This window comes from Pseudomassariella vexata (genome assembly GCF_002105095.1).
Source record: "Pseudomassariella vexata strain CBS 129021 chromosome Unknown BCR38scaffold_3, whole genome shotgun sequence".
Lineage (NCBI taxonomy): Eukaryota > Fungi > Ascomycota > Sordariomycetes > Amphisphaeriales > Pseudomassariaceae > Pseudomassariella > Pseudomassariella vexata.
In genome coordinates, this window is record NW_024467958.1 from 2,778,505 (window position 1) to 2,801,940 (window position 23,436).

At 49.5% G+C, this 23,436-nt stretch overlaps 5 protein-coding genes and 1 non-coding gene across 6 annotated transcripts; 1 reads left to right on the forward strand and 5 right to left on the reverse strand.

The window, feature by feature from the left end:
• BCR38DRAFT_t99 lies at positions 1-103 on the reverse strand. Its single transcript has one exon. It is a non-coding gene; the product is annotated as a tRNA-Thr (tRNA).
• Positions 104-4,339: 4,236 nt separating this feature from the next.
• Positions 4,340-6,630, reverse strand: BCR38DRAFT_334472 (uncharacterized protein; the record flags this gene model as incomplete). The annotated part of the gene is made up of 3 exons (XM_040855320.1): positions 4,340-4,675; positions 5,306-6,434; positions 6,485-6,630. Coding segments are annotated over 3 exons (1,611 nt in total), but the record flags the coding sequence as incomplete, so codon positions are not given.
• A 45-nt stretch (positions 6,631-6,675) lies between these two features.
• Positions 6,676-8,083, reverse strand: BCR38DRAFT_455751 (uncharacterized protein; the record flags this gene model as incomplete). The annotated part of the gene is made up of 5 exons (XM_040861832.1): positions 6,676-6,927; positions 6,974-7,258; positions 7,313-7,613; positions 7,643-7,906; positions 8,064-8,083. The coding sequence occupies 5 exons, from the start codon at positions 8,081-8,083 to the stop codon at positions 6,676-6,678; spliced, it is 1,122 nt and encodes a 373-aa protein (XP_040719226.1).
• A 3,616-nt stretch (positions 8,084-11,699) lies between these two features.
• On the forward strand, positions 11,700-13,571 carry BCR38DRAFT_482414 (uncharacterized protein; the record flags this gene model as incomplete). The annotated part of the gene is made up of 2 exons (XM_040863501.1): positions 11,700-12,075; positions 12,133-13,571. The coding sequence occupies 2 exons, from the start codon at positions 11,700-11,702 to the stop codon at positions 13,569-13,571; spliced, it is 1,815 nt and encodes a 604-aa protein (XP_040719227.1).
• Positions 13,572-17,600: 4,029 nt separating this feature from the next.
• On the reverse strand, positions 17,601-18,912 carry BCR38DRAFT_424825 (uncharacterized protein). Its single transcript, XM_040859683.1, has 3 exons — positions 18,422-18,912; positions 18,164-18,322; positions 17,601-18,082 (listed from the first exon to the last, which is right to left on the reverse strand). The coding sequence occupies exons 1-3, from the start codon at positions 18,797-18,799 to the stop codon at positions 17,897-17,899; spliced, it is 723 nt and encodes a 240-aa protein (XP_040719228.1). The 5' UTR covers positions 18,800-18,912; the 3' UTR covers positions 17,601-17,896.
• A 1,438-nt stretch (positions 18,913-20,350) lies between these two features.
• BCR38DRAFT_464210 (uncharacterized protein) lies at positions 20,351-23,107 on the reverse strand. Its single transcript, XM_040862664.1, has 2 exons — positions 22,738-23,107; positions 20,351-22,683 (listed from the first exon to the last, which is right to left on the reverse strand). Exons 1-2 carry the CDS (start codon positions 23,038-23,040, stop codon positions 20,485-20,487), a joined length of 2,502 nt encoding a protein of 833 aa, XP_040719229.1. The 5' UTR covers positions 23,041-23,107; the 3' UTR covers positions 20,351-20,484.
• Between the last annotated feature and the right edge of the window lie 329 nt (positions 23,108-23,436).

The following is a 23,436-nucleotide window of genomic DNA, read 5'->3' on the forward strand; positions in this document are numbered from 1 at the left end:
TGTCAGCTGCGGGATTCGAACCCGCGACTCGTCACCGACCCAAGTGGGCGAGGCTCAAGTCGGGACTTATCTACCAGCGAAGTGACCAACTACACCAGCCGACTGAACAATATAACTATCCTAAGCGGACGTTGCCTCTAGAACAAAACACTGCAGATAGAGGTACTTATTGTGACAGGCTGTGCCTGATATGGGATCCGGAGCTGCAAGGACCGTGCGTCCGGATCCACCAAAGGAACCATCGAGGGCATACAAAACATAGTCCGTGTTCCCGGGACAACTCGCATATTTTACTTTTCTCCTCAGTTAGATAATTAACAGTATTTGGCCATGTTGAGCTGTATGTTTTCGCAGTGAGCCCGTCACACTTATATAGACTATAAGTCGCCCAATATAGTAGTACACTTGGTGCTAAGCTTTTCATAAATTCAATTTCAAGGCGCTTTTGACTTAGTGTCCTTCTAGAATCTTTTACCTTCATTGACATTCACAAAGTGGATGGACTAGAAATAATGTGCCAACATATCGGCTAAAGCCTCAAGATTGTTATCGAGAAAACACGCGGCAGTACGACAAGGCAAAGAGGTGTTTCCAGAAGCGCACCAACTGGATCGGCATCTTCGGTACTATGAGCGAGTGGTACGACAGGATGGAAAGGATCGGCTAGAATTAGGGCCACCTGCGTCTGGGATTCATTCGATTATGAATACAGGTATCTGAACCGTTTTTTGTAGGTTATCGAGCTTGAGTAACATAGGTTTCGAAACCTAAGAAACTGATTGCCCAAGTTAGGACGATCTCGTATTAGAGATTGGTTTCAAGGCATGCTTGAGCACATACCTCTAGAAATCTTGAAAAGATTTCAGAAAGTTTCAAAGCGTCTGAAATAGATGGAAACTATGTATCCTCTTATTGCATTCGTAAGACGCAAATTGCAGGTTGACTTCCTGTCTCATCGGAATCTGCCCATAAAACAGGAAAACACACTGGAATGTAGGTTACAGTTGGCCAGGGTCAGAAAAGGTTGGCCAGGGGTAAGGAGTGTGGCTAATTGAGAGATAGATGGGAATGAAAGCGCAGGAAACCCCAAAGACATCAACAAATCCGCAGCTCTTACCACAAACGCCATGGCGGAAACCTCCTATTCGAATGAAGTTTGGTCATTTTTAACCTGTTCCAATATACCCTTAATTCTCCAAGCCTCAAATGCCATGCTCAACTCGTGGAAGGATAGAGAATGCATTCGTGGTGTCATGTCATCCGGGCTTGGATGCTGCTGCTGATGATGACAATGATCATGATCTTGGTGCCAGAGGAAATCGAAATGTTCTTTCCTTCGGAGTCGGGATGCTGCAGCTACTGAGCTCAGCTTCCTCCTGTTCGCCCGTGAGACGGAGAATGAGGTCAATTAACAGAATTGGCGGTAGGGTTGGAAATAGACGAATTTAAATAGAATATACGGCAGAATAAAATTTCCAGCGAGCTACAGTGTATATGGGCGTCATCGAAAAAGATAAAGAAGGAGCTAACTTATACCGTTGGTAGCGCATGTCATGCTTCGTACTGGCCATTTCACTTGCCTCGTTAGTGATGGTAGACGGAGTTTCTATTTTGCCGTTGTAGATAGCGAGTAGTCCATGTACCCGGGTGAGCTGACTAGCAAGAACCAGTTGCTAAGTCTATATTGGACCCTTGTAACGGCTTAGCCAGAGCTCGTAATTTTCCAACTTGAACGCACCCAAAAGGGTAACGAATGAAGTTAGAGATTCGATTACCTTATGCTAAATTATTAGACATCAGGAGCTGCAGGACGGAAGCTATGAATGTTCTCGGGTGAGTAGCGTAAGACTGTGACAGCCTTAAGATAACAACTAGGCTGTCTTTGTTCATCGAAGTAACAGCTGGGAGGCTGAGCCATGGTCTCCCGGACACGACCCTGCTGTGTAAGTATGCGTTGTCCCCCTTGAAGTCGTCATGCATGATGGAAAGTGTGGGCTTTTTCAAAACGAGAGAATCAAGGTCGACAAATTTTTAAGCTTTCGATACGAACCAAAGCTCGAGCTCAGAGGGGCGAAGTATATGGTACGTAGCCACGGCAGCATCGTGGCTATCCAGGAATACATACCCCTTTAAGCCCGGAGATGCATACCAAAAACCCTGAACTACATATCCTCGATGTCCAGAGCCTTCTCTGGTCATACCGATTACCAGGGTGTAAATGTACCAGTGGGTTTCGATATATATGTACATTTCGATTGGCGTTATTCAGCTGCTATCTAAACTAATGCGATACGCAACACCACTATGCCATGAAGCCAGAGGTAGGGCACACATTACAAAGCCAGCTTGACCATTATATGTCGACGCCTGTGAATTATACAATCGATTTAACTAGGCTAAGTTAGTTATATAAGAACTCAAGACTGACTGGGTTGGTATCACAGGTTAACTGATTTCAAGAAGACGCAACAGCTCATAGTTATAGAAAAAACTAAATGTATTCTAACGTCACCCACAGGTCATTGCCCCACACGGGTCTTTGCCCAACTTTTCAAGAAATCTTGACTTTCCATCTTTACTTATACAATTCTTCCCTTCCACAACATGGCACGCAAATCTAGTGAAGCTAATCTTCAATTAGTCATCCAAACTAAACGACGCGATCCTCACCTAAGTTGGAACAAGCTTGGTAAAATCTTCAAAGTCGACCATAAGACATTGAAGCACCGTTATGAAGGCGTACAACCATTACACATTACTAACATGTCCAAACGGAAAATGACCGAAACCGAAGAGAATACGATTACCCGACGCGTAATTGAGCTAGATTCGCGAACTTTTCCTCCCCGGCTTCGATACGTTGAAGAAATGGCGAATATCCTCCGACGCAACCGCGACGCGTCACCCGTCGGCAAGAACTGGGCCTCGAGCTTCGTACGGCGACAACCAGACCTCCGGAGGCGTTTAAATCGTCGAATCGATTACCAGCGGGCATTCTGCGAAGATCCTGTCGCGTATCGCGGTTATTTTAAGCGTGTTACGGACACAATAGCGAAGCACGGCATCCAGCCGGAGGATATCTACAACTTTGACGAGACGGGCTTTTTAATGGGCATGATCTCAACCGGCATGGTCGTTACGAGTACTGAAAGACGTGGAAGGCATAGGCAAGCCCAGCAAGGCAATAGGGAATGGGTTACTGTCATTCAGGCGGCCAATTCCCAAGGCTGGGCGGTGTCGCCGTACATCATCTTCGCGGCCAAAGTTCACCTCGCTTCGTGGTATCGCGACACCACATTACCGGGCAATTGGGTCGTTGATCTATCCCACAACGGATGGACAACGAATGATATTGGTCTCGATCTGCACACACGCGATCGTATGAAGGGTGTCAAACGCTTCCTGATCCTTGACGGTCACGAAAGCCATCACTCGATGGATTTCGAACAATACTGCAAGGACCTTGACATCATTACCCTTCCTATGCCTGCCCATTCGTCCCATAAGCTCCAGCCTCTCGACTTGGTGCCTTTTAGTGTTTTGAAACGGGCGTACGGTGTGTTTGTTCAGGGTTTGATGCGACGGCATCATACCCACGTTGCGAAGGAGGATTTCCTTGCCGGTTTTTTGGAGGCGTTTGGCGCTGCTTTTACTGAAAAAACATCAGATCTGGTTTCGAAGCAGCTGGAATTGTCCCTTTTGACCCCGACAGGGTTATATCTGCCCTGGATGTCGCAGAAGTCGCGCGTGGACCCTCTGCCGACCCTACCCCCTATTTGGACTTCTAAGACACCTACTACCACCCTTGAAGCCGAATCGCAGTCAACGTTGATTAAGAATAGCGTTCAGAGGCATCAAGACAGCTCTCCGACGCATATTCTTCATTCAATTGACTCGATTGCAAAGGCTACGCATGCAATGATGCAAGAGAATGTTATCTTGCGTCGCGAGAACGAAGAGCTTCGTGAGACTAACCATGTGCTAAGAAAACGTCGCAGAACCAAAAACAAGCAAATCCAGTATGGTGGGCCACTTAATATAGAATATGCACAAGTTCTACGGGCTATTAGGGGTGATACAAGTTTGGAAAGTGAGGAAGAGGATGAAAGTAGTCGTCCTACAAGGAGGAGGGCAACGGGTGCTAGGCGCTGTGGCATTTGCGGAGGAACTGGACATAATGCGCGAACTTGTCAGGCAGGTATAGAAACAGATAATGAAAAGAATTCTGATTAATTTCTTGGATGAATACGGGTTGTTGTTGATCTATCTAAGATTAAAAGTTGGGAGGTCGTGAAAAGTTGGGCAAAGACCCGTGTGGGGCATTGACCTGTGGGTGACGTTAACTCCAATTTTCAACCGCGGCTAGACTCGACAAGGTGTCTGGATGCTCTGGCCCGAGTACTCGATCTCGAGCCAGAGAGCAATCCTGGATTAACGCTAAGGCATCTGCATGGCGACCTTGATCTTTCCAAGTAAAAGCAAGGTTGGCCATACTAGTCAGCGTATCGGGATGGTCCGCCCCGAGCTTCGTCTTGCTCGTCTCCATCACCTGCACCTCCAGCTTCTCGGCCTCCTCCCACCGGCCCTGGTTCCTGTACGTCGACGCTAGGTTGGCCATACTAGTCAGCGTATCGGGATGGTCCGCCCCGAGCTTCGTCTTGCGAGTCTCCATCACCTGCAAAAACAGCTTCTCGGCCTCCTCCCACCGGCCCTGGTTCCTGTACGTCGACGCTAGGTTGGCTATACTAGTCAGCGTATCGGGATGGTCCGCCCCGAGCTTCGTCTTGCTCGTCTCCATCACCTGCACCTCCAGCTTCTCGGCCTCCTCCCACCGGCCCTGGTTCCTGTACGTCGACGCTAGGTTGGCCATACTAGTCAGCGTATCGGGATGGTCCGCCCCGAGCTTCGTCTTGCGAGTCTCCATCACCTGCACCTCCAGCTTCTCGGCCTCCTCCCACCGGCCCTGGTTCCTGTACGTCGACGCTAGGTTGGCTATACTAGTCAGCGTATCGGGATGGTCCGCCCCGAGCTTCGTCTTGCGAGTCTCCATCACCTGCAAAAACAGCTTCTCGGCCTCCTCCCACCGGCCCTGGTTCCTGTACGTCGACGCTAGGTTGGCTATACTAGTCAGCGTATCGGGATGGTCCGCCCCGAGCTTCGTCTTGCGAGTCTCCATCACCTGCAAAAACAGCTTCTCGGCCTCCTCCCACCGGCCCTGGTTCCTGTACGTCGACGCTAGGTTGGCTATACTAGTCAGCGTATCGGGATGGTCCGCCCCGAGCTTCGTCTTGCTCGTCTCCATCACCTGCACCTCCAGCTTCTCGGCCTCCTCCCACCGGCCCTGGTTCCTGTACGTCGACGCTAGGTTGGCTATACTAGTCAGCGTATCGGCATGGTCCTCACCGAGTATGGCTTTCCTCAGGTTTGTTGCTTCAAGTTGGTGTTTCTCCGCACCCTCCCACTGCCCTGAATAGAGCAAGTATGCCGCCACACAGTGTAGAAGAGACGCTCTTGCGATTCCTTCGACTCCTGTGCTAGTGTTTTTGCTTCTTAGAACAGCATAAGCATGTGGAAGGTATTTGAGACATGCCTCCCGGGTTTCAAATCGTCCGTACGGATAAATATTCGATATCGTCTCGAGAGCATACTGCGCGAACTCGGCTGTCCTGCCCTTTTCGACTAGCCACTTACGCGTTACTAACTGTACCAGCCGGTGCATGTCTATACTTTGATGCTTATCCTCCGAGATGAAGGAAAACGCCTTCAGAGTGCCCAGGGCTGTAACGACTTCTGCTTCTTTATTTTCCCCCGACTCTTTCGGCTGTCTGCGACACCAGTAATTGACCACGAAATCTTCCGGAATAGCCTGGCGATCGAGTAGACTGATCAGAGATAAGACCTCGCTGGCAAAGGCATTCTGTCGCTCGATCTGCTCGAAGGAGATGATCCACGTTTCCGTGAGTGCGTGCGGCGTCTCCGAATCTCTACCGACTGTTTCAAAAGGCTCACTTAGGCGATCCACCAGACCAGAGTCACTTTGGTCTAAAAGCTGAACGTATCTACGAATGGACACGTCGTTTTCTTGAATGAACGCCGCCGCCTGCGCAAGTGCAAGCGGTAGATGTTCCAGCCGAGTCGAAAGGAGGGACGTTTCTTCAGTGGGGATTTCAGTATCCTCTAGAATCGTGCGTAGTAGCTGGCTTGCCTCGCCGTCGGTCATCCTGCCGATCTCGATCGGACGCTTGCCCCAGGTTTTGACGAGCAGTAGCACGTCGACTTTTGGATCATTGTATCCCGGGATGTTGCACTTCTGAGCAATGGAAGCAAACGCCTCGCGGAAACGTCCTTCGTTACTAGCATGAACCCAGAATATCGATATGTCCGGGCACGTATATTGGAGCCAGTAAACATAGGCCAAGGCAATTTGGGTCTTGCTGCGATGCGTCAGCCTGTGTAATACAGATGTCGCAATAGGAGTAGGTACCCAACACCACCTAGACCGTAAAGCGACACCCTCGACCGGGGCTTATTGGCTCCCTGGTGCTGGTCGTAACCTAGTTGTCGTCTAAGGTCGTTCAGAATCTCAGATCGGCCAAAAAAGCCCGGGTTTTCGATATACGGGACAAGGACTAGACTTATTTAATAATTGAATAAGTGCTAAAACAGCCCCATCTTCTACATACACTTTGCGTTTAAGGCTCGAATCCGGTGCCGTGCCGTCAGCGCCCGTCGAGAGATGCCCACGAGCCGCTCACGAGCATTGATATACTCGTGGTCGTGGCGCTCAAATTTGACCATGTTGGAGTGCGTGCGAGTTACGGCACAGATATGCTCTGGGCCGACTTCCCACGGTCGGCAATGCGTAGCAGAGAACTTTGTGACTAGGACTGCCGGTGGTCCGGTCATCGTCCAGTTACCAGCTTCGTCCTATTATTCATTAGCGTACATCTTGATGGATAGGAGTCGAATATACTTGTTGGGCCGTTGGCGACTGGACCGTTTCGTAGAAGCAGATAATCTCGGAGTCGCCTTCCTCACCTAACGCTTTATAAAATTCCCGCTGTTGGATGCTGAGGATCTGCGAATTAATCCGGCCGATGGACTCGATAAGGAAGCGATTTGGGCCGTCCCCAACCATAGGAATGAGCGCGCTGATATCCATGCCGTCATGCGGCACTCCGAAGAAGACAATTCCATATACTGCGCGAATAAGTCTCTCGTCATCCTCCCTCTTCGACCTCGATAATGTGATTAGGGTCTGTTACATGCGTTATGACCGTGTAGATAGCGTTAAATGTGTCGATCAACCCACCTGCTTGACGATCAGCCCTCCTAGGCTGTGGGCGACAAAGACGATTGGTCTGGTCATCGAAGTACGAGCTATTGAAAGCAAGCTGCCGTGAAACTGCGTTGCGAGGTCCTCCAAGTTCTGCATGCTCTTACTGTGCGCCACAGTCGATTCGTAGCCGTAGGTCATCACTCGCGCCATCGGACGGTTTGTGCCTTCCAGGGTAAGATCGTATGGGAGAGAGTCTCGTAACCACATGAAGTCGCTATGCCTGTGTTTGAACGACCCGAAAGCATGGCCACCAAGGCCCGATATTGCAATAACACTACCTTTTCCGCGGATTACTTTACTTACTTGATTTTGTGATCATCCGCCAGCGGGGTGAAGAGTGTAGTAACGCCGAGGAAACCATCGTCAAGCTTAAGGTTGTTCTCGGACAACTTCGGCAGTGTCCCATAGGTGATACTTTGGAAAGTTACGGTACCAGTGTGGGAACGACCGTCGATGTCGGGAAAGAGAGATCTGACGATTGGGCCTGCGGAGCTATCCTGGTCTACCAGGAATGATCGCAAATGGTCAACGTCCCAGTCTAGGGGCACACCTCGGATGCAAAATGTCCTGCCGTCTTTCAGTTGCCGAAGTCGCTGCTTCTCCAGGTGCACTGGTTCTGATACCGGCGGCGCATATTTCCTGAGAAGCCAATAACATATCAAAAGGGTGGAGATCGCGATGAAGGTCAGGAGGTAGAGCTGACCAGCATCGGGCACATCCATACCTTCGGACGAGGTGGATCATAGACTAAAAGCTTGAGTCGCTTGTGGAGCTGGGACAGGCTGTGGATGTTGTCCGTTTTGATATCGAGGTCGGGTGGGTATGACTGCAACGGCCGCCTTTGTTTTCGTAGAGAATGCCAAAATTGGAGTAATTTGGAGACGATACAGGTCAGAAGGGGGTGTGGATGGGAACGCGGCCGTTCGGTGCCTTATATATGTGCGGCTGACGCAAGTACTGCAACCAACCACGAACCCTCGTTTCGCGCCTTAACCAGTCAATCTGATTCTTCCGATCAGGCTGATCAGTACGTTTATGTCTCGATACTAACTTGGGTTAGATTATTTGTTGATCGCAGAATCACGTCCACCTTGTGGTGCAGCGCCCAAAATGTTACCTTGCTCTCCCTTATCAATGTTTTTATGTCCCTGTTATCTTCAGGCTCGAGCGGTGGCTTCCAGGAAACTATGTAGTGCATCACGCCATCGACGACATCTCTAACAGCTTCAGCCTCCCGTTCACCAGGCCAGGCATTAAATGGTAATGCTATGCTTGAGGTCTTCCAGATTCCCGACCGCATGAAAAAGATGCAGCTGGACGTGGCGTGCTGAGTCTTGTAGGATCGTGATTATGCGAGGGGCGCTTTTCAATATTGGTCAATGCTACGATTGGATAAGCGCCTGTGCCCCTCTATGTCAGAAGGTACGTAGAATACAGCGTATGGTTGACCAATAAAACGTGTATATCAGATCTCTCAATTTTTACACCGTTCAGAATGGTTCATAGACAGCCGCTTTTGTCTGCAAAGGCTCCTGAATTCGACCATTGATAACCGATAGCACCACATTTGTTCAGGAGTGAATACTATAGATAAACCAGAGCTTTTAGATTATTCCAAGCTGTCTAACTATAGTATAGATACGTTTTGCTTATAGAGTATAGAGAATGAATCCGACAGGCGATGTGGCGTGCTGTAGGCTTGCTCAGGGGCTGCACTCTCTGCATGCGAACATATAGGCAGTGCTGGAGGGAAACAAGACAGTTGGTATCTTCCCCTTCTTGAAGTAGTTAACAGGTTGCCCAGGAGTCACAATACTACCAAGTCCACCACGGCTTCTTCCAACTGATCCTCTGAATAACTGTTTTACCTAACGTAGTCCACGGTCCAATTGCACACTTCGGCAGATTTTCGTACGCTACCACTTTGACCTGCGGTTTTTCACCACATAACTATGGTTGGTTCTTGGAATGAAAGTGATATGATTCTAGCATTACATGCGCTTCAATCTGATCCAAAATTAAGTGTACGTCGCGCTGGTCAGATCTATAACGTACCTTTTAGAACCCTTGCGTATCGACGCGACGGTAAAACCGCTCGAGCGATTACGCGATCGCCAACGCAAAAGTTGACTCCTTCCGAAGAAGAGGCAGTCGTACGACATATAACCGACCTAGATTCGCGAGCATTTCCTCCCCGATTGAGTGGTGTTGAAGATATGGCCAACCGATTACTTCGAAGTCGCGTCGGCGTCAACTGGGCCTCGAGCTTCGTAAGACGACAACCAGACCTCCGGACGCGTTTAAATCGAAGGATCGACTATCAGAGAGTCCTATACGAAGATCCCGACGCGTATCGCGCGTGGTTTGACCTGGTACGGAATACAATTGCGAAATACGCGATCCAGGAGGAGGATATCTACAACTTCGACGAGACCGGTTTTGGGATGGGCCAAATCTCGTCCGAAATGGTCGTGACGACTTCTGATCGGCGCGGAAGGCCTAGAGCAGCCCAGCAAGGAAATCGGGAATGGGTTACAGTTATTCAAGGCGTTGGGTCGTCCGGTTATACCCTCCCTCCGTACATCATTTTCGCCGGCAAAACCCACCTCTCGTCATGGTACGAAAACAGCCCATTACCGCCTGAATGGGTTATCGCAGTTACTAAAAATGGCTGGAATACGAACGAGAGAGGCGAAGATTGGATAAAACACTTCGATCATCACACCAAATCTCGTACGAAAGGTACTCATCGCCTATTGATCCTCGACGGTCACGAAAGCCATCACCCGACCGATTTCGAGGTATATTGCAAAGCTAACAATATCGTCACGCTTTGTATGCCCCCTCATTCGTCGCATAAGCTCCAGCCTCTTGATGTTGGTTGTTTTCGCGGGTTAAAAAGAGCGTACGGAAAAGAAATCGAAGATCTCATGCGACCACATATAAGTCATATCTCGAAAGAAGACTTTTTACCGGCGTTTTTAAACGCGTAAAACGCAACTTTCACGGTTTCAAATATCCAAGGAGGTTTCCGAGGGGTAGGAATAGTTCCGTACGATGCAGATTATGTCATATCACAGCTCGATGTGAAATTACATACGCCAACATCTCCGGGTAGCTCGGCTGGTCTCCCCGTCCCTTAGGAATCAAAGACTCCGAACAACCCAACCGAAGCCCAATCACAAACCGATTATGTAAAAAACAGGATTGTACGACATCAAAATAGCTCACCAACGTCAATTTTTGCTGGAATAGATCAGATTGCGCGAGGTACAACGAAGGTTATGCATCGGCTTGCCCTTTTAGAAGGCGAGGTCGAATCACTTCGAAAGGCAAATGAGACCTTAAGTCGACGTCGCCGTGCGAAGAAAAAACAGCTACAGAGTGGAGGGTCACTTCGTATACAAGCTGGACAGGACCTACAGTCTCAATGAGAGGTTGATGGGCAGTTACATGCCGAATTTCGTCAAATTGGTGGTCGGACGAGGCGGCGAATTGCGCGTGTACGGCGCTATAGAATCTGCGGCGAGCCCGGACATAATGCGCGCACTTGTGGAAATGATGTAGAGACGTCTGAATATAACGATTCTGAGTAGTTTCAATTGATGATAGGCGTTGTGGTTGAATTAACTTATACATTGTTGTATAAGGTCTGCCAAAGTGTGCAATTGGACCGTGTGTGCAATTGGACCGTGGACTACGTTATACTAATGATTTCCACTAGTTATCAGAAAACATGGACGAGATGTTTGTGTTAGGGTAATCCCACGACGTGAGAAGTCCCTGATCCCGGGATATAGTATAGCCTTTGATAATAGCATACAAAATCGTGGTGCTTGATTCAATGCTCTCGCAGCCAACAGAGGTGGGATGTGAGAGTTTCTGCAATGTAGTGACAGAGCCAGGAAAAGAAGCTGCGAACTGGGTTTCTTGCTGTTAGTGGACGAGCCATATAGTTCTAATTAGTGCATCTTCCGTTTCTGTTATAAGAGCTTGGGGCCTTAGGCTTGGGCGGTGAGGGTGCTGCAAGGACTAGAACATTCGTATTTCCAACTACTGTGGCTCTTATCACCTTTCTGAAGTCAAGGTAGAATCGTTCCACACAGCTGTGGTAAGAGTTTCACATAAATTAATTAGCTGTGTTATTCTATATGGGGTTAGACCTTACATACCTTCTCTCTGGTCTATTCTTTGTCCTACCTCAAGTGATTGTTGTGGGTCCGAGCAATTCGACGCGTCTATGCATCTCCTCCCATATCTCCTCCCCTCTTCCAACTGACACAAACGAAGCTAAATGCAACTTGCAAATTTAAATCAATGACTTGAGACAAAAACCCATACCTACCCAATCACGGCTAGGATGCCTTTCAGCTTCTACGCCGTGGCCAGGGGCCGGCGGCCTGGCATTTACCCCGATTGGGACTCGTGCAAGGCCCAGGTCGACAAATTCAAGGGCAACAGATACCAGGGCTACAACAGCATGCAAGAAGCTGAGGAGTATATGAGAATGTATGGGGCTAGCGACTGTTCATCCCTGGTCAACAGGAGCCAGCAGGCTGGACCAGCATCGTCACTGCCCTTTCGCGAGAGGTGGAAGCCGTACCCGGAAATCGCGCGAAGCCAACGCGTCAAGGCCTCTTCCAAGGCCGAATACAGAAAAAGTCGGAACAAATACTACAAGAAGCGGAGCATGGCAGTCGTTCAGGAGGTGATCGATCTTTTTTTCTCGGACCCAGGTGAGTTTGGGTGCTCATGGCTCTTGAACTTGACGCGAATGCTAATCGTCAAGCAAGACCTGGGCATGCTCAAGTGTTGGCAGCGTCTCTGTCGGGCGGTGCGCATCGAGCCCCGTGACACTGAGAATCAGTGCAAAGCCGACCTCAGAGGCACGCTGGTCAACATTTTCGATCTGATCGAAGCCGTTCATGAGAATAAGCCGGTGCCGGTTTGGCCATTGGAGCAGTGGGCCGAGTTTAAAAACTACACCAGAAAGCCAGCCAACTACTTGTCCCGTGAGATTGCTAAGGACAACGAAATCCTCGCGTGTTTCCTGCAGGATCTCACACTGGCGCAGCCCCGTCGATGCGGAAGCCCGAGACCTCTCGTGGATGCTGAAGAGGTGACCAGGGCCGTTCCCCCTACCCCGCCATTGCCAGACCCTGTCGATTCCTCTCATGCGCAGCCGCTTCCTAACAAACGTGCTCCAACCGTCGAGCAGGGTCAGACCACGCAGCAACCTGAAGCGAAGCGTCCTAGAATGCTGTCCCCCGAAACGCACGTCGACGAGCCCGACTGTGATATCTTCACCGATTTCCCACCCGAGTCCGCCTTCAATGACCACGATGTTAGTCACTTCGAGACCCGCTTTGCAAACGGTAAACAGTGCTACGTTCGGTGCCGCGATGCATGCGTTGAGCCAGACTCGGAACAAGACACAGAGTTCGGAGATGAGTCTGACACTGAGCCCGATACAGAGCCTGATATCGATTCGGAGGACGATGTGGCAGCCTTGATCACTGAGGGCTACTCTGAGTGCTCGCCAGAACCGAACCCGCCCCTGCGCGGTTTTGAATATTATTGCTGCCCCACGGACGGTCAGAATCGTATTTTCCGGCGCCGCGATCCAGACTACGAGTCTGACAACGTGGCATCCATGGTCGACGATGGTTTCTCCGAGTGCTCACTCGAGCCGGATCATCCCCGGTTGGGTTACACATACACGTATCGCGACGTCAACGGCCAACTTCATCTTTTCCGGCGCCGCGATTCAGACTACGAGTCTGAATCAGAGGAAGCAGACCTGGAGTCGGACGATACGGCATCCATGATCAATGACGGGTTCTCTGAGTGCTCATGGCCAGCAGAAGGGCCCTTGTGCGGTTATGAATATGAAGGCCGTACCATAGGGGGTCAAGCTCGCCTCTTCCGGCGCCGCGATCCAGACTACGAGTTGGAATCGGCACCAGACATGGAACTAGATAATGAGCCGAAGACGGAGCCGGACATAGAGTCGAAAAACAGGCCACCCATGATCGATGATTACTCGTCCAGCGATTCCACTAGCAATCTTAAAACCGAGCGCATTAAGTCCGGATCCAGTCCTCCTGCACCAGAGACCTCAGAGAAGCAGCGTGTCATGTCCCAGTGCATAAAGCCGGAGCTCCGAGAGCGAACCAGCCTACGACAAAGCCGCCTCGACACTTTCTTCAAGCCCGGCCCGACATCATTCTAAACGACATCTTCAACTATCGAAAGGTCGGACGTGAAGTATAGTACCTGGTCGAATGGTCTCAGACCTACATCAATTGAGATCCGGCCAGAGCTTTGAAGCAGTACAAGAAGATTTGGTTGAGTTCCATAAACGGAATCCGGATAAGCCGTTTGGTCCTAGTGAGCTCTGGATTAGATGCTGGGAAGTCGGCGGGGCCGTTTGGAGTTTGGAATCGGTTGCTAGTGTCGAGTAACGGGGCAGAGTGGGTGATGTGGACGAACGTCGCATCAAGGAGCACATCATCGGCTATTACACTGGAGTGTCGGTTTAGCTCCCATCATTCTACCTTTGGTGCACCATTCATTCGGTTATCTGTTTGATTTGGTGGAGGATGTGTACGAGTATGGGGGGTTGGTGGAAGACGGCTTGTTATGGGCAAAGAGTTCTCTACTCATGTCTTCTCATTTTCTTTTCTGGTCTTTTCTCTGATATCTTCTTACTTTGAACTTACCTTTTTTCATCCTCAGGAGCGCTTTTTGAAAGAGATGAATGTATTCAAAAAAGAAGGGAAAAAGTTAAATGCGTGTATGAAAAGATGCGATTGTCAGCCGAGAGTACGTATGAGCAGGGAATGTGCGGTGTGCGGGTTAGTGAGCGAGCAGGAAGTATCTGCCAGCGGAAGGGTGTTTAAGGGTAGCTATGTCCCGGAAAAAGTAGCGCGCTAGCGAGGTTGTGTGCCAGAAAAAGATGTATACCGGCGGGGTCTAGGATTGGCTTCCAGGCTCGTAGTTGGACTTCGTGGGAGCATCATCAGCCCCAGGGTTTGCCTGGTGCGTCACCCCTGAGGCAAATGGACTTGCCCTTGGGCTGTTATAATTTTCAGCCTTGCGATGGCAGAAGGCTTTTTCCCCAGGACCCTAACGGGGGTCTGAACCTAACAGTGTTTAGTCCAGCATGACGCTAAACTGCAGAACTATGTGCCCAGGATTGTTCAAAGATATCCGCTAGTGCTACGTAGTACCATTAGCAGTGCGGAGGCGGACTGGGAAAATACTGAACTGTGTGTCCAACCCCAGTTTGAATCATAAAAGTGCAAATTGAGATCCAAAGTTGTAGTGCGCGAGTATTTGGTTGATGGACCTAGGCGATAGCTTTCGTTCAACCTACCGACCTAGGGATCATATCATCCTCTGAATCACTGGAAAATTCCTCCTTCATCTCTCGCTGGATGCCTTCAAGCTATCAACAGATGTCACGCCACTACAGCAAGGACGAAACCAACACTCTCCGGACATGGATTTCACACCTTACCTCACAAAGTCCTTCTAGAAACAATGCAACTGCTTCCGATTGTGCCATTCTGCAGCCTGTCTAGCACCTGCTATTTAAACGCCTCAGCCACAATGTAATACTCCAGAGGAATCTCAAAGCTGCCTGGATACCCGATTAAGTCTCGTCCTTCCTAGGCACATCCCGAGCCTATAGCAAATACTCCTGTGATTCCCGAGATGTGTCAGCCCCTTGGCAACGCGGTAGTGACATCGGCGGACGGCAGTACTATCAACGGGTTTTCCGTGGAATTTATACCAAACCACGCAGCCTACGATCTGGGCACGCGGCAGAATTCACTTTTGCACGAATTGCAAGCCTGTTGCAGCGGGGCTTCCTCTGTGGAAAGTGCTGAGACTTTTGGTTCGGAGCACGCCAGAATTCCCAAACGAGTTGCAGTTCTTGCTCAGATCAGTGTGATGCCATGAATGCCTGAAGAAACACCCGGCACTCTTGTTTCCCGAGTCTCAAGGAGAGTGCCAATAGTCACCACATCGTGCCTATATTGGGATGTGCTGGCCACAACCAGTTATGCCCCCACAGGACATGGAGCTGGAAAGAATCGCAGTTGTTGCGCATCAAGTTTTACTCTGTAACCTGGAAAAACGACCGACGGGGGACGGCAGGTTCTTGCGGATGAAGGATGAGGCTTCCAACAGCTTTACCTTCCAGAATACATCCATGTTACGCAAAACGTACGGGGCAAAAGGCTATACTGCCAGAGATTTCTCTGCAGGCAACTTTACCACGGACAGCAACATCAGATACAATGTCAATACTGGATTAACTCATGCGTCTAAGTCCAGGTTCTGTAACTGTGAATTTTCGAGCTACATCCGGTCTATGGCGAATTGCGGGAGGACTAACATTCTACAGTGTACTCGAGATACATGCTCCTTTTAGGTCATCTCCAATCAAACACCCACGATCTCGTCGCACTGCATAAATTCTGTCTGGAGCAGAAATTGCGCTCGCAGGGCATCGCAAACAACTGAACGTGTTCACAATGGGGCATCATTGAGGGGGTGTCGTGTTAGAAAAGATAATGACCAGTTCATGACTTTTGCTGTTTTTCTTTTTGGAAAGGGGCGTAGGTAACATGATCTCTCAGCTACAGGAGTCAGCTGATATTGTGGATTCCAGTTGGTTTTATCGTCCAGACCTTACATTCAAACTGCACAATGAGTTATCAGTAAAGACTTTACTAAATCCAGGGTGATTTGTGCAGAACTCGAAGCGAGGTTTTTGATTTGTGAATGACTGTCAGCTCAATTGCTTTGCCTGATACGGCCGCAAGTGCAGCATACTCATAGCATCCAATAATTTTATGCCCCTGGGCACCCATATGTGCTCTTGCTTACAACGCACAGACATCAAAGCAGCACCATCTGCGGTTGAGTTACCTCACTTCAAAATCGATGTTGTCGCTGCGGGTCCTTGACTCTGTTTGAAAGTATCACGTCGTGAAAGTTAGCCAAAGTCGACGGGGTACGGTACGAAGAGGGGCATGTGGGATATCCCGACATCACAGTGGTATAAACCAGTATATACTTTGATCACACGAACTAGTGTGCCACTGGATTAGTATGGCGAACCCAATAGTCCGGGTGTCAGACAGCCAGATAGTTTGCTTATCACCCGCATGTATCATGTATCGTAACCGCTGTTTCCTGTTTCAATCTGATGCCGAAACCAGATCATTTCTCTTCAGCACGACTCTTCCCATTGAGCCCTTTTGTTCAAGCTTGTCAGTTCGTTTGTTTTCTCCGTCTTTGGAGACACAATAATTTCTTTGGCTAAGGCTTCAATGCTACTCACATATTAGAAGCATACGCCCAAAAGGGTGTCCTAATTATGTATCCACCGATCAAGGGCGACGAGATCCATCTCTTCAGCATGTCAAAAGAACCCGACGGGAATCTATGTGGAGCAATGGAGATCGCCAGTCTTTCCATGCCGTGTCATACATTTCGTGGACCCACCACAAAAGAAACAAACTATACCTTTCAATGGCAGGGAACTGGGCTGCAGAGTGGCAGCAAAATTTTACAAAATGCATGCGACACGAACGGGGTGGATTCCATCTGCATCGATTCGGTCAACATCACCGAAAGCAACGTGTAGGTAAGATGATACACGACATCTACAGAAAAGACACAACGCCCAGACGGAGATGGCTATGCCGTATGATGGTTGATATAAGATAGAGGGGACCCCGGGGTCCAAAGCGGCGCCTTCGGGACGCGGGCCCAGAGTATCGGGATGACGAACTCCTCGTAAATGCTAGAAGCGAGGCTGGCGATGGTGGCCATACAAGAAGCCATGCTTTGTCGCAGTGATGTTTCCAAAGGGTCTTGAGACATTTCAGGGAAGCCTAGGTCGCCCAGAAGGATCGCGTCAATTAACGTGAGATTTGTGTCCATGAGACTGCTCAGCATGTATGGGATACTTCCCGTACCGTGGTATGTGTGTACGGCTAGTATTCAAATAATTATGTTTGCAGAATCACCTTGGCTGAGATGTGTCTCCCATTTGGGGCCAACGTTTTGGTTGCCACAGCCAAAAGGAAATACCAAATGTATGTATTGGACGTTGTCTTACACTGTTTTCAAGCAGGCTCGATTCTTTCGTCTAGAGACTTGGATTAGTTTCGGAATGTGAAGACGGATTTCGAGACTACATTGAAATGGCGCACGTCTTATGTTCGTTGCCGCTAGGGATGATTATCTCCTCAAATGCGGATATGGTTTTCTTGCCCAGTCCTTGAGCACGACAATATGACACACAGATCCTCGGGTCTTTGGCATGATAGAACTTTATTCGTGGACGGCCTCCTACTGGGCTGAAACTAGGAGGGAATCTGGAACCCTTTGGATCCCTTGGATGGGACGTCTTACATTTGGCAACCCGCAATGAGGCTCCGCTGGGCCATACCTTTTTGCCAAAATCCATGCACGATTCATTCACACCTGCGTTCGTTCTACAGCGGTTTCCCCCCTCGGGAAGCACTGTATGTATCATCGCTCCAACTCCTGCAACTCCTCCGGGCTCAGCGTACGTCCCTTCCATGATTTAGGACCGAAGCCGAATCCTTTACCGTAGTTTCGGAAATCCAGCTGAAACAGATACTTGACATCCGGGTCCTTCAGTACCTTGCACTGCGTCTTGTGTCCCTTGTCCTTCCAGCCCTTGACTTGACAATCCTGAATACGGAGGAAGTTTTGTCAGCAGCTCACTCTGGAGACGAAATGCGGTCGTGGCTAAATGCGAGATGGAATACTCACCTTGGAGCAGTAATATGCCAGCTTACAACCGCCACATCTTTCCATCGTCTGCTTCGCTTCACCGCAGCTGTGGCATGTCTTTGGTTCCTCAACGAGCCAGTTGTGCTTGATTGAGTCGGTATTGAGTTTAATGAGTTCGTCCACCTTACAGGGAAAGATCTACATGATTAATGAATAAACTTTCGGCCTGAGAAGCACGGCCATGGAGTCCTATCCATGTGGAAATGTCAATCTTCAAACCTGCAGAAATAAACTTACAGTAATCTCATCCCCATCTTCAATCCGCACTCCGTGCGACCCGTCCAAAAATGAATGAGCAAGCGGATGCATCAACGCTACCGTATTGCCAACCTTGAAATGGGGAACGAGCCGCGTCATGTCTTCCGGCTCGTCGAGATACAGAGCGACAACAAACATATGTCCGCGACGATCGCGGGCCACCAGTCGCGGGCGGAGGAATGTGTTGGCCTCGATGATGTCACCTAGGAGGATCCAGTGCTTTTTGTACGTCGCCGAACCAGGAGGCAACGACGGGTCCGTCGAGTCGATGTAGTAGCGCGCGTCGTACTGGTGCTCGCCCGGCAGATCTGCGAAGGACGGGAAGTAGGCGCGATTGGTAATGGGCTGGAGCGGCATTGTGGGCGCGTCTGGGGTTGGTCCCTGGCTATGGTGCAAATGAAGTTGAGAGTTTGAGAGTTGACCGGGTTGTGACTCAAATTTGACGTGATTTTAAGGTGCTCAAATCTGTCTGAAGGTCTTAAATATGCAGGGACCAGGCTGTGAGGAGTAACGTCCCGCACCCACATCCGGGACACCCCCACATGTGGGACACCCAAAAATGCCTCATCAACACCGCTAGCCTCTAACTTCAACCTCTCTTTTCTTCCCCAATATCGATTCAATCGTTACGAAATTTTACGTACGTCTTCTTTACACTAATATGAGTCAATATACCGAAGATAATATTTATTGAGCTCTTCAAGCAATAGCTACCGGTCAAAGCCTCCGAAAAACAGCATATGAGCATGGTGTCCCAAGGTCTACTCTTTCACGACGGATTCAGGGAGCCCAGTCAAGAGATATAGCCTTCTTTGACTACCAGAGGCTCTCTCCAGCCCAGGAATCTCATCTGGCTGAATGGGTTCGAATCCAGGCTGCCCTAGGCCTCCCACCAACCCATCAACAGCTCAAAGACTTCGCCGAGCGTATCCCACAGATCCACGGAGACACCGAACCACTTGGAAAGAACTGGGTCCAGGCTTTTATCAAGAGGAACCCTTCAGTCAAGGTCCAGCGAAGCAGAGCTATCGATTCCCAGTGTATTAATGGAGCCTCAGCTAATGTGATCAGGCAATGGTTCAAATACCTCGCTATCCCTGAGATCAAAGCTATTAAGGCCTCGAATCGATACAATATGGATGAGACAGGTATTCTAGAAGGTAGAGGATCAAATGGTCTTGTTCTAGGATCATCTGAGACTCGTCCTATACGGAAGAAACAGCCTGGATCTCGAGCTTGGACATCTCTTATAGAGTGTATCTCTGCGACTGGTACTGCACTACCCCCACTTGTGATATACAAGGGGAAGTCTGTCCAGCAGCAGTGGTTTCCTCTGGACTTGACTCCATACGAAGCCTGGAGGTTTACAGCAACAGAGAATGGGTGGATGTCAGACTCTACGGCTATTGAGTGGCTACAAAAGATCTTTATTCCTTTAACTCAACTAGAGGACCCTGAAGAGACTAGGTTACTTATCCTAGATGGGCATAGTAGCCCGTGATACGAAAAGGTAGGGGGACCCACTGTTTAGGTGAATCCCATTCAATTAGATACTATAACGTTGCGCACTACTGCATTATAGCATCCATCCAAATACCCAGCGGCTACTCTTTCGGAAAGTTCAAAAGGGCTTTGATGAGAAGGACTACCAGTTAGCTGTCGCACAGCGAAAGATTGAGGCAATAGAGGCAGAGCTTGAGGCTAGTAGGGCTAGGAAGCGGAGGAAGGTCAAGATGAGCCCTAATTCGAAGTTTACTAATATCAAGGCTATTCGGAAGGCTCAAATCGAGGCTGGTGAAATTGAGGATAGTACAGATGAGTCTAGCGAGTCTGAAAACCCTAGTGACGGTGAAGGCTGTATTGTAGTCGCATCAGAATAAGTGTAAAAAAAGGTTGAAGTCAATGGTTATAATATACAGCATCATTTTTAGGGCGTCCCACATGTGGGAGTGTCCCGGATGTGGGTGTGGGACGTTAATACAATACTTCATTCGTTCCGGTGTAAACAATCCAAGTCACCTGGGAAAAGAAGTTTGGGTTGATTATAAAAGGTCTGGTATCTGCAACCCGATTCCACCATGCTCCCTGTTCATATGCTTATAGCAAAGCGTGGCCTCTTGGAAGGTTCGCATACACACCCAGCAGATATGAATCCCACAGCCTCCACAGGTCATGTGATTACACCCTTCAGTCTTCTCCATCGGTGTCTTACACTTAGGGCAGTCCTTGATGCCCAACTTCTTTTTCACCTTCTCCAACGCCTCATGGCCACCTGAAATATGGTATTTGTGGTCGGCACACGTCATATCTGGGTGGGATGCGCGGCATTTCGTGCAGATAGCCGCAAGGCAATCTGGGCAGGTGAACAAAGCAGTGTTGGAGGTCGCTCGATACACCTGTGCACAGTCGGGCGTAGGGCAATAGCAGAAGTCGAGTGGGCGAAGACGGATATACGTTTTGAAAGACGCTTCCAGCAAATCTTCAAATGTGCTCGACGAAAGATACTCCTGGAGCTCATCGAGACCAAGGACTGACTTGCATTGGCTTGAATCGCCTTCGCAGCGGATGCACAAGTCCTTGTTTCCAGTAGCCCCAGAGAAACAAAACGTTTCGAAGCATTCTGAACAGTAAGTATGATTGCACCGTGTGACAACAGGATTGTCAGTCTCAGTCCAGCATATAGTGCAATCCTTTTCGTTTTTCTCGGCGAGTTCTGACTGATCCAAGGTGATCTGATCATTAACCATTTTCAATGCGGATTTGTAGTCTTCACTTGAGCCAGTTACCAAAAGTCGTTTCGGTGTCGAGATGATGTCGAGTGTGACAATGCCTTGCCCAAGTGCAGCCGACATCAGCTTGAACCCCCCTCGGCAAGCCCAAACAAACTTCTGCTGATCTAGCTCGATCGCATGGCCTGTGGAGGTATCATGGATGGCAAGATTGGCTAGCAATTTCTGGGCTTCGATGCACAGCTCAGAGGGGCCGTATATATGCAAGCACGACTTTCTCCTGTTCCGGGAAATGACAACACCAAGTTTTTGCATGACGGCCTTGACCTCTCTCCAAACCTGTCCATTGGAGCCGAATGATGGTGACCAGATCGGTTTGCCCTCATGTGTAGCCACTTCACCTCCAAGAATGTTCTCGATCGTGTTCTTAGCCTGCGCCACCTTTGTGTTATCTTCCCCTTCCAACTTGAGAACTCGATGTCCATGAATAGGCTCGTATGCGATGAATATCAAGTATTGTACCTTCCAGGTCACCATTTCTGTTTCCAGCTGACCACGTACAGCATTGTAAATCATGTCTAAAACCTTCCATTTTGCCGAATTCACCAGCTGTATGGTTAGCTTGACATTCTTGCCGAATGGTAGAGTTGCCATGTTCAATGAAGCCGCGGCCTTTCTGGCATCCGCTTCGTCTGTGAACCTAGCTTTGGATTTGGCGCGTTTCCCTCCCAGGCCGGTCGCATCTTCCCACCACTCCAGTGGACCAATATCCGCGAGCATCGACTTCACCAGAGTATTTGCCGCGGCAATGTTGACGTCGTACGTTGGCTTCCCCAGTTCAACGTGTCGTGGGCGTATGGATGGTGGAATTGACTGAATCACATCAGACGCAGAGGCCATGGCCGGGACATCGTTGAGCACGATGGTCCAAGCTAGCGGGTTGCGAAGCCAGGCTTGTCCACTGGTATCGCTACCTCTTGGAGCATTGCTTTGGACTTCCCGGCCAAGTATTCGGTAGATTCCGGTAGCGAACTTCTCATGAATCTTTTTTGCAATGCTCTCGTTTCCAAAATTCAGCCACACAACACGGGAGGGTCGATGCCAGGAACAGTGCACTTTCTTCGAGTCCACCCGTCTTGAACTTGACCCCTGTGGCATAGAAGCGGTTATAGGGACGGCCGTAACATTAGGAACCCTTCCACTGGTGTCCATTTTGCCCCCCAGCTTAGAGCACAGGCGTTTGGCGAACGAATCGTCCTCCATGCGGACATCGGCGCTGCGATGCATCGAATTTCCCTGCGGTATGAGACGGATGCACTGCCTTGGGACAGTGAAACCATTATCCGATAAGAGGGCGATGATAGAGGTTATGGACGCTTCAGGTGGAAGCATTCCCAGATGAACAGCAGAGAAGTCTGACGGGAGAGAGATTTTCAGAACTCGGGCACCGCCTCCAAAGTGCGCAATAGTGCCAAATACCTCTCTGACCCAATCGTCGGGCTTGTCTTCTTCCTGCAGCAAGAGATGTCAGAAAAGGCTGACATTGGGGTCCAGGGGAAGCCTAACCTCCTTTTGAGGCATCTGTAGGTTTACGCCATCGTCCTTATTGTGGGCATAAGGACATGTGCTGCCATTGCGGCAAAAGCCTCTCAAGTAGAACTGACATATAACTCGTGACCGGGTGTCTGTCTGAGATGTAGCGGTGTTGGATTCCGGTCCCCTCGTCGCCGTCTCGCTTGATGCAACGTGAGAAAAGCGACAGTTGTTCCCGTCTCGACATGTTCCCCGACTGAAGAAACGGCACGCTGGGGTTGGCCGAGTTGCTCGAGCGTTCTCTCCGAGATGAAGACGAAGTGGCAGGCCGTCCATGGTTCGCACTTGGACTTGGAATGCAGACGTTTAAAAGGCTGTATGTACTTTTAGTATGCAATATTTTATTCTTGCCAGCGTTGTTTGCAGAGAACCCCGCAGCTCGGTGTTACACACACGCACGCGCAGCTGTGCCTTCCTGCAAACGGTACATTTTGACAGCGCTATACGCGAGAAAAAGACCTCAGATGCCTACACCATCGTCAAAACATGTATGTATCCCGAGTACACGAGGATAAAAAGCCTGATAAGCTCGTTTTATATTGAGGCTCAATACTCTGACCGGCCAAGAACCTTGTTGTAGCGGCAGCACTTCACTTGAAGCAATTCACAGGTATCTGAAGAAATTCGGATAGCCGCATTGCGCTTTGGTTCTCCTGAACTTCCCCGCTCACT